Genomic DNA, 10,377 nt, shown 5'->3' with positions numbered 1-10,377 from the left:
CTTCCCAGCACCCACTAGACTCATGGAGTTCACACAGCTCCATTGCCACCGTTCAGTGCACACATGCCACTTAAGATCCAGAAAGCGATCCACAGTGCCCTCCTTGTCCAGGGAGAGTCCAGGGCACCGTCTGACACCTGTGTCTCTTTGGGTCCTTTCAGTTTGGAATGCTCCTCAATGCTCCTGACTCTGGGGCAGCTTTGAATTTGGGTTTATCTGGTATATTTCATGATTAAATCTAGGTCGGGCACCTTTGGTCAGAATATCCAGAAATGACATTCCCCACCCCCATGTGTCCCATCAAACGGCACATATTGTCATATGCCAATGTTCACTTGGATCGGTTCATAGAAGGTATGTCTGTCTGTCTGTAGGACTCCTACACATTCACTATGTTCCCCCTTCCATAACGAATAAACCTTTTGCATGCCAGTGCCTAAGAACTATTTATCACTCACCCCTCATCAAACTTTCCATTTACTTACTGAGTTATTGGTATAAACTATGTACTTGTGGAATCCCATTTTAATCTAGCAAGCTATAATCCATTGCTATCATTAATTTTGTTGCTTCAGTTGTCCCTGATTTGGCCAGTGGAAAGCTCAAGCTGGCTTCTGCATCCTCTTGATCATGTCCTTGTCAGTCATTGAGGACCCCAACAAAACAAAGTATTTGGGGATCATCTTGAATTTCCCCAGCCCAGCCCTGGAATTGTCCCTGAAGATGCTTGACTCTTTTTAGTGGGAAGTGATGGTTAGAAGTCTAGATCTGAGTGAGGACTCTGCTCTGCTGCTGCACATGCTGCTTTAGGCTTTCAGTGGGCAGAAGGAACGAACACATGCATGTGTTATGGTCATGTATGTAGTCACAGTCATAACTGCATGTAAGTTCATGCACACGCTCTGTAATTTCATGTAATGTTCATGCACCCTGTAACCACCCAGGCTCTTAGCTCTGTCTTCCTCGGTCTCTGGGAGACACCTGGCTTCGGTGTCTGTATCCCTCATCTGCCGAATCCCACTTGTACTTTATCTCCCGTCACTGGCCTCCTGCATGGACATTCTGCTTACTCTGCATCCACAAAGCTCCCCTTCAGCCTGTTCTGGGCTCCCTCCCCAGAGCCCAGCTCTGTTTTGATTAGATAACCTGCTGTCTTTAGGCCTGGATGGAGAGGCTGGGAAGAGGAAAGTTGGCAGCCACTGAGAGATGTCATCTGACTTGGTGAGCTTGGTGATTTCTGTGGTACCCAGAACTCGGAGCTTAAGAGATGCTGAAAGTCAGACAGTTGCTGGTTCTTTGGAGCCTGTCTTCAGAGCAGGAGTCCTCCATCCTGTCTGCCCACACAGAGGCCGGTATCAATCTACCCCAGTACTCTGACTTTGTGGGTTTGTTTTGTTGAAAGTGTTCTCCAGGGCACACAAGGCCTGGGAAGAGAAGGGCCCTAGGGACACCCAATATCCTCCAGTGACCCTTCTCCTGCATTGCAAAGGGCCAGGATTTTCTTGTGGGTCACACATTTTCGCTGCTAAGGATACATATTTTAGGCTCTGACAGCCATCTAGCCTGCCACGATCTGTCACTCTGCTGTCCCGGTGTGGAAGCTGCCTCAACCGCACTAGAGTGTGGAGGGTGTGGATGTGTTCCAACAAAACAGCTTACAGAAATGCACAGCTGCCGGATTTGGCCCTGAGGCTGCAGCTTGCAGACTCTTGATCCGAAGATGAAGGTTTTGAAATTTACATTTTAAGCTCTCCAAAGTCAAGTTATGCTATTGATGGGGGATATAACAATTAAACCAAAAATAATCACCTGTGTTGACTCAAATAGTTCTCGTGATTTTTTTTTTTTAAACCGCTCTTGTTCTTATAAAGATTACTTGAGACATAATCTTTGAGCCTGTCCACAGAGGTAGTTCTCCTGCTTGCTTTTGTTTTTTGTTTTTTTCACTCATTCTTAAAAATCTCTTGATCTCAGATTAAATGGCTCACACACAGCAGAGATATTGAAAATTATGTCAAACCCAAGAGGTAACAGGACCTGTGGTGAAGGGTTCTTCCAACACTCACATTTAGTCACTTAACAGCAACGCTTAGCCCCGCACAGGGGACCAGCTTCTCTAGCACAGACCCACCATGAGGCACAGGGCGGGAGCCAGCTGCAGAGGAAACAAGTTCTTGGGTATTTCGCTGCCGACATAGATGTATTTGGACAACACAGTCACTGCACATGCCTGAAATGTTATTTGCAAATAGTCTGCACCAATCTCAACTCAGATGTCACTTGCAGTTGATAAATTGGTTCTTCGTCCAGGATGGTCCAGGTGAATCACTAGGGCCAATAGCAGAGAAAGAAAAAGAAGCTTTAGACTCAAGCCCCAACACTAAAACAAAAGAAAAAATTCACGGTCATGATCCAGAGCAACATCCTGTGTCCAGGTTAAGGTGGGCGGGTAGGTGGTGCGCAGAGAACAGCAGGTGTGTGGGCCTAACAGCTTGTAATTAAAACAGTAACATATAAGACGTGGGTTCAGCTTCCCCAGCACATGCTGGCTGCTGCCCATTGGCTAGGCAACATGCTTGTTTACTGTTTATATGACAGCCTTGTCTGTCTGTAAAGTGTTTTCTCCAAACTGAAGACAGCTCTGCTGTGCCTTCTAAAAAAGCAAGCTTTTGTTCCCGTTAACTCCACTACTGCACCACAGACTCCCTAGAGTCCCAGAATCTGCCTTGAGAACAGTTTTGTGGCTACCTCCTCCCCGCACGGTAACAAATATCTGAAGTCATCGACTTATTGGAGATTTTAAATCGTGACCTGTTGGCCTCGCTCACGATGCTTTTTGTGTGCACTTTCATTTTGGAGGACTCCTTGGGAGTCAGGTCCACTCTCCCAGCTGAGCCATAGGTGGGAATCCAAGAACAGCACACAGGAGACATTGTCCAATGTGCACTAATCAGGCATCTTACAAACAGAACTTGCAAGAGGGAAACATGGCCTTGAGTCCGTGTGATTCATTCTAAGAGACCTACTGGGAACTCATCAGGTAGATCTTCAGAACACTGGAACACTGCCCTTGGAAAGAATACAGAATGGTTCCCAGTGGCTGCCCTGGGCAGGGCAGTGAGGATGCTTCGGATGGATCTCAGCCCCAGCCTCGTCCAAGGCACCTTGCTGGGGTAGCAAGTCAAGTCTAGTCTGTCTTACCTGGCTCTGATGTTCCTATTCTTTATGCAAAAAAAGAAAGAAAGAAGTGTGTTCTGCATTTGCTAATGCAGCCATTTTCTTTATTTGTACTAAGGCTGCATAATGTGGGCTTTGTAAGTCTGCTGGCCTGAAAGCAGGATACATTTCTAATGGCAACACTCCCACACATGATTGTACAACAGCAAAGCCATAAATTACCGTGATTTTGGACCTCCTGTGGCTATTAGTCCCACCACACTTGAGGAAATGTTGCTCTTGCTTACAAATTCTACAAATATGTATTTTTTTTTTTCAGAAAGGCAAATATTAAAAGAAAATTGTGCTGAAAGCCATGAGGAAAAACATGCAGGATGTACACACGGCAGACTGGAGACGTGAATTATACCAGGAGTGATTTGCAACATAAAGCTCGCTTATAATTCGCTGGGACTCATAAACTTGATTATACCAGACATTGGGTATTAAATTAAGTGGAGGATTTTTTTTTTTTTTTTTTACAGTAAGATTTCCAGAAAGTGGGAACACGGTATTATTGTGAACACTGCACTATGTTTTGTTGTTTAAAGAGTCCAGTCTGACTTTCAGTCAGATTGCCTTAGTTTTGTATTCTCATAGGTACTTTGTATTTTAGTTTTTGAGACAGGGTCTGTGTAGTCATGGTTGGTCTTGAACACAACCTGTCCCTACCTCCCGAATGCTGGGATTAAAGGCATGCATAACCATGCCCAGTGGGAACGACTTTAAAGAACATTATTTTACTGAAGAGATGGCTCAGAGGTTAAGAGCACTGACTGTTCTTCCAGAGGTCCTGAGTTCAATTCCCAGCAACCACATGGTGGCTCACAACCATCTGTAATGGGATCTGGTGCCCTCTTCTGGCATGCAGGAATACATGCAAACACTGTAAAACACTGTAAATGTAATAAAAAAATCTAAACACACACACACACACACACACACACACACACACACACACACACACACACAATTATTTTACATTTGTTTTGCCTGCATTTAAATGCACCATGTGCATGTGGTGCCCAAGGAGGCCAGAGGCAGTTCTGGAGGAAGTTACACACAATGGAAGATCGTGTGCAATCATACAGGTGCTGGGAACTGAACCCACGTCCGTTTCAAGAGCCACCTCTCTAGCCCCAAGGAGAAGCCTTTATAGAAAGTCCTGGCCATCTGACTTAGTTAGGGCTGTGACTCTTTGCAAATGGACTCGTTTTCTTAGCCCGATAATCAGGCAAGATGTGATATGGCAGTCAGTGTTTAGTGCTAACCATACAGAAGCCATGGAACTCCCAACAGATAATCCAATTCAATGTGATTCTGCAGGTCTGAGGATAACTATGGAACCAAGAGCCAGAGTTCACAACCTGTCTGAAGGTAACATGAGATTCATGCAGCCACAGGAGCCTTGGGCAGGTAATGCTGACGGCAGTGAGCATTCCTGTTAAGAATGTGGTACCAAAGATCCTGTTGAATGTGAGCTCTGCAACCATCTCCCCAGAGCTTAGACATCTGCTCCCTTCACTGAGTGTCAACACATATCAGAACTACGGATCTCCCAATTCTCATTTCTTTGAGACAGCTTCCCCATGTAACCCTGGTGTCCTATTTGACCAGGCTGACCTTGAACTCACAGAGATTCCCCTGCCTCTGCCTCTAGTGCTGGAATTAAATGTGTTCACCATCATACTTAGCTCCATTTCTCAATTCTTGGCAACTCTGTTCCTCAGAGATCTCAGACCCAATTTATCCTCGGCACAGGTGAGTGTGGAGAACTCACTGGTTCTCCACAACAAACCAGAAGACTCCTGACTTTGATGGAGGTCACCACACAACTTCCAAAAATTCGAGACTGTAGTCCTCCGAGATAGCTTCAAGTCATCAAATATTTGATAGGAGTAAAAAATTTTAAAAAAGGCAGTTCACAAATAGTATATACTTTATTCAGAGAAATTCCCATTTAAATTATATTGGTTCCTTTTTAGAATTTGTTACTTTGCTCACTCTGTAGTTCTATTTATTTCAAAGTAGATATGACACATTGGGGAAGCACTTATAAGCCCACCTAGAATATACAATTATACACTATAAATATTAATATTCAAAATGGGAACAAAAACAGTGGTAGAGATACTTAAGCAAGCAGTCTTTGAAAACATATATTCAGAATGCTAGCTGGGGACTGCTTCAACACTCCTCTATCACTCCATGCAGATGTGACTGCACCTCTGGTTTCCAAAAATGACTGTGAAGGCCCCATTGGGCCCCAAAGATGTATTTCATCCAGAGGTGTATCAGTGACCATCAGGGAAACTTGAGCTCAACTACTTTGGGCTGGCAGAGACTGCCCAACTCTTTGGGCTCTGGAGTCCCTGGAGACAGGTGTGTAAACAGAGGCTCCTGGCCTGTCACACAACGGCCCAACCACACATGCAGGTTGTGTGCTGGGTCACGGTGTCTTCCAGGCTGGCTGAGCTTCTGGGTCTTGCATCTCACTTGACAAAGCCAAATGAACATGAAGCAAAGCTCACCCCAGGCTCCCAGGGACACACACGTGGCTTCTCTCCATCACCCTCCACAGGCTGACGCTGGACGAAGGAGGGTCAGTCCCACAGTCAGTAACTGCACAAATGAGAACCACAGTGCTACCCTGTGGCAAGGGGGCCTCCTAAACAACGGCAAAAGTAGACACCAAATTCAAATAAACACGGACTACAAATTGGGGGTAATTCTCAAAGAAAACAGTCCCAACATTTGTGATAATCATTTCATTCCCAAATATGGGAATGTTGCATATTAACTTAGAAATGGCAAATTCTCAACTATTATAATTTGCTTACTAAATTAAATTAAATCTACTTACATGTAGATTTTAACAAGTGTAAGGGACAATACAGGCACTACTGTCTATTTTACTTATTCCTATATGAATCACAGATGTACAGCTTATAAGTTTACAGAAATGGGCCTGGTGTAAGATGTAGCATGTACTAACAAAATCCTGAAATCAAAGAACTCAAGACCAAGATTCCATGTTAGAAGCTTCTAGAAACAGACGTGGGAAGCACTGTGGTAGAAGAAGGGAGAGGCTATGGAGCTGCAGGCTTGGCAACAGCACGGCCTCTGCTCTCAGCAGCTCCCCGGGAGAGCAGGGCTGGCCTTGAAGAGGCATCTTAGAGAAAGTGCAAGAAGGCCAGTGACAAATATATGACCTTATTGGTAACAAGTGGACAGTGTATTTATATACAAAAAGACACAAGCAAATTCAGTTTCATTTGTTTATTTTTCCTCAAGTACATTTTAGAAATAACACTTAGATGCAGGCATACACACACGCGCACACAGACACACAGACACAGACAGACAGACAGACACACACACAGACACACACACACACACACACACACACACACACACACACACACTTTCTCTCAGCGCTGCTTTTTTCACGAAGGGTTCTCCCTGGCTTCTTTTAGCTGCTTCACATAAAACTCAAAGCTTTCCTGTAAGGAGAAAGAGAAACGACAGACAGTTAGCAGCAAGCTCTGCAGACACTGAAACCACAAACCCTTGAACACCGGTGCTCCACGGCTGGTCACCTGCTCTGGAAGCCCTTGGGTTTTGTGAAATGCCAAGTTCAAACACCTCAAGTTCTGAGCTAAACCCAGCACCAGGGCCAAGTCACATGGAGCTCAAAGAGACACAAGAGAGTTGCCTAAGAGTTTGGTAAATTCACACCCGGCTGAAGGTCTGGAACACATCTTGCATTTACTCCAAGGCTACTGCATCAAGTCCCCAGCCCTCCCAAGGTTCTCCACAGAGACCTAGTTCTCGGTCATTAAGTATTCACCCTGTTTTCTGGCACAGCCTTAGTGTTCTTAGGTATTTTCTCTCTTAATTAGTACTCACCGGGGGCTCTGCAAAGGGGACGGGCTCGCCAACTTCCTTGAGCAAAGTGGCATAGCGCTTCAGAAACAGCTCATCCGGCTTCACACTCTTTGCTGTCAAGTGCTCGTACAGCGCTCTGGCGGAGGCTACATCTTTGTCTAAGACTGAAGGAGGTGCAGGAGAGAGGTAAACTGCAGGGAAGGGAACCACCCTCCCCTTCAGCAGCACCCTTGGCTGCTCAGGCGCTCCAGGAGCCAAGACAAAGGACGGATGGCTCCAGGAAGAGGCCACTGAGAATCTACAGACTGCCACTCCCTGACAGGGAACGGGGCAGGGCGGCCACCCAGTCTGAAGGACATCACGACTCCAGATCTATCACAAGGTCTCAACTATGAGGCTGTGAGGAGAGTGGGGATGAAGCAGCTCAGCCACTTCCTCTGTGGACATCTCTGCCCCCCCACCTCCCAGGGCCCTCACTCTTTGCCTCCTCCTGTCTAGGGCTCCTGGCCTGCTCTGAGGTCTACAGGACTTCTCTCTCCCCTTCTGGCCCACCACAGCAGCGCCTGTTTTATGCACTGGATACTCTTGAGGTTACTTATCTAAGGAGGTCTAGGATTTCAGCAGTTCCGAAAGACTGCAAGACTCCCGTGGAAACAAAGACGACTCACTAGTTCGGACTAAGTCCACTGCTCTAGCAGACTCTTTCTTGACAGCAGTGAGCAAGTGTGGGGGTGGCACACTGACAGGCCACCATGGCTTGGAGAGGACAGCATTTTATCTTCCTAGTGAGACAATGTGAGACTGGCTGACAAAGAGGAAACAAGGAAGAAAAGACTGAACTCCAGATGGGACGTGAGGCGACCCCCCCATGACAGTGGAGGAAAGTGGGAGGAGACCTGCAGAGGTCCCGAGTCCAGTGACTAGTGTCCACACGGTGGCTCACAGCCATCTGTAAGGGGACCCGATGCCCTCTTCTGGAGTTCAAAGACTGAAGGCTCACAGACATAAAAACCAAAACATTCTAGAGCTAAATGAATAATTATCTAAAATTTAGGATTATTCCTTTGAGCTGGACTCTTAGTTGACTATATTTAGCCTATTTACATCACTGACTAATGTAGTATGGTTAAGTTTATTACCAAAGCTTTTCATGCTGCAAGAATATGCTTCTCTCTTTTCACGTAATTCAGGAATCAGTTCTAACAAAGTCTTCAGAACTGGGGCCTGGGAAGGTAAACAAAGACGACAAACTCCTAAGAGCTTTAAAATCACTAATACACCAGCACTAAGGTCATCACAACACAGTCAATCACTCAGCCAACTGTGCACGCCTGTGTATCTCAGCATTTGATGTCAATCCAATAAATCATAGCCAGATAAAAATCACCATTTTCAATAATTAGTGGCATTTCATTTACATTTGTGGGTGCTTTCAAAAATACATGTAAATAATAAAATCAAAGCATTAAATGCTGACTCTTTTTCAACTGTTAACTTACCAAAAAGTTGTAAGATCTCAAGGGTAAAAGAAATAATGGATGTATTTTTGGTTTTGTTTTTTTCTGTGTAGCCCTGGCTGTCCTGGAACTTGCTTTATGGACCATGCTGGCCTCAAACTCAGAGATCCCCCTGCCTCTGCCTCCCAAGTGCTGGGATAAAAGGCGTGCACCACCACTGCCTGGCAACAGTTATATTTCAACATTAAAAAAATTTTTTTTTTTCCAGAATAAAATGTGAAGATTCAAAAATTCTGCAGGGTCCCCTATTTGGTCCTCAAAGAACGTATTCCTAGGATTTCACTGACCACTATACCCTATTTACTGCAGAGAAGATGGAACCTCCCCCACTGAGTGAAAGGAGATCAGCAATGAATTCCATGTATTTACACCCCGTTCTCACCTAACCAGAGAGCAATCCAGCTAATTAACTGTGGCCTGCTAAGGGCAGTGCGCCGGCACTTACAGACCCTAACTCCTCCTTTAGCATATTCATGTAGTCAAACCAAATCGAGATCCACGTCTTTCCTGAACTCCTGCTTGTCCAGCCAGCCCTGGGTACACACTAAGCAGGTTCTACCAGTGAACTATACTCCAGCACCAAATAAAAGGGGGAAAAAAAAGAAAAAAAAATTGGTTCTTAGACATGCACGCTCGCACGCATGCGCCCCAACTTTAAAAAGAAGCCAAATAAACAGACATGTCTTCCGTTCATTTCTGGTGTTTTCAGGTAAGGCGCTGAGCCACGAAGAGGAGTTCAAGCAGGAACAGGGTCGTCTGTCTCACAGGGCTGCTAGGAGGGAAGCACAGCACAGTACCTTTCCTGGTCTCTGAGCACTCCTGAGACAGAACACCAACAAAATTGGGCTTTGCTCGGCAATGGCACCACATCTCTAAAAAGGAAAACACTGTTCAGTCAACAAGGTTCTAAATAAGCAGCTCCAAGTGAATATTCCCAATTACGGAAGGTCACAGCAACACAGCGCTGTATCATTCCCACAGGGGAGCCTGCCAGGCACTCAGGCTTACTTAGGCACGAGGGGACAGGTGAAGGCTGTGCCAAGCACTGGAGAGAGTGCTTCTTTGCATCCAAGGAGGAAGTTTGTTTAAAAAGAAAAGGGAAAAATTAAAATAATGCTTCAACCAGCACAGAACAAGGCTTAGGACTGCAAAGGAAGAGGAAAAAAGAAACACGGCTCCTCTCCAATTATTCTGCCAAGCATTCACAAGTGAGCTAGGGATCATAAGGTTAATTCTACATTTAATAAGGTGTCAGGGAGATAACTGCTCATTTCTTTATAAAAATTAAAATGTACAAAGCACGTTCTCTTTAAAGTATAATTACCTACACTTATGCATACAAAAGGACCGATTTCAATCTCTCCATTTTATAAAAGGCTTTCATTGCAACAGACAGCCAGTGCTTGAGGAAGAGACAAAAGTTAAACTAAAAAAAAGTTTAGATGACAGACCAGATAAATCAAGTGTCTATCCAACCTTGGATGCTTTAGTCAAATCAAATATGGCAAGACAATATTTTAGTTTATACTCATTGCAGATGTCACCCTCTAAGTTTCTAAAGCACATTGTTCATTCAAAGCTTTAAAACACTGTCAGTGCTAAGATGAATAGTGTAAAAAGAACTTCTGTGGACTCGCAGAACATTTACATTATAAACTGATGTTTTCGACATCTGGGAATCAAACGTTCCTCACTAAAGCGGGCAAGAACAACACTTTACTGTTTGGCAAGCAGGTAAAGGATGGGGCTGCTGTGG

The 10,377-nt window shown here is 45.0% G+C and overlaps 1 protein-coding gene across 1 annotated transcript in view; it reads right to left on the bottom strand.

The window, feature by feature from the left end:
• Positions 1–6,598: 6,598 nt before the first annotated feature.
• The window catches only part of Lrpprc (leucine rich pentatricopeptide repeat containing), an 85,120-nt gene continuing 81,341 nt past the window's right edge, over positions 6,599–10,377 (bottom strand). Inside the window, exons 35-38 of the mRNA XM_036170536.1 lie at positions 9,419–9,493; positions 8,244–8,328; positions 7,126–7,268; positions 6,599–6,719 (exon numbers count right to left, since the gene is read on the bottom strand). Of these exons, the coding sequence (XP_036026429.1) occupies positions 6,663–6,719; positions 7,126–7,268; positions 8,244–8,328; positions 9,419–9,493 (360 nt within the window). The 3' untranslated portion in view covers positions 6,599–6,662. The remainder of the gene's footprint in view (positions 6,720–7,125; positions 7,269–8,243; positions 8,329–9,418; positions 9,494–10,377) is intronic.

Source organism: Onychomys torridus, chromosome 21 (genome assembly GCF_903995425.1).
Source record: "Onychomys torridus chromosome 21, mOncTor1.1, whole genome shotgun sequence".
Taxonomy (NCBI): domain Eukaryota; kingdom Metazoa; phylum Chordata; class Mammalia; order Rodentia; family Cricetidae; genus Onychomys; species Onychomys torridus.
The sequence above is the reverse complement of the archived record's forward strand: the minus strand, read 5'-3'. Positions and strand labels throughout refer to the sequence as shown.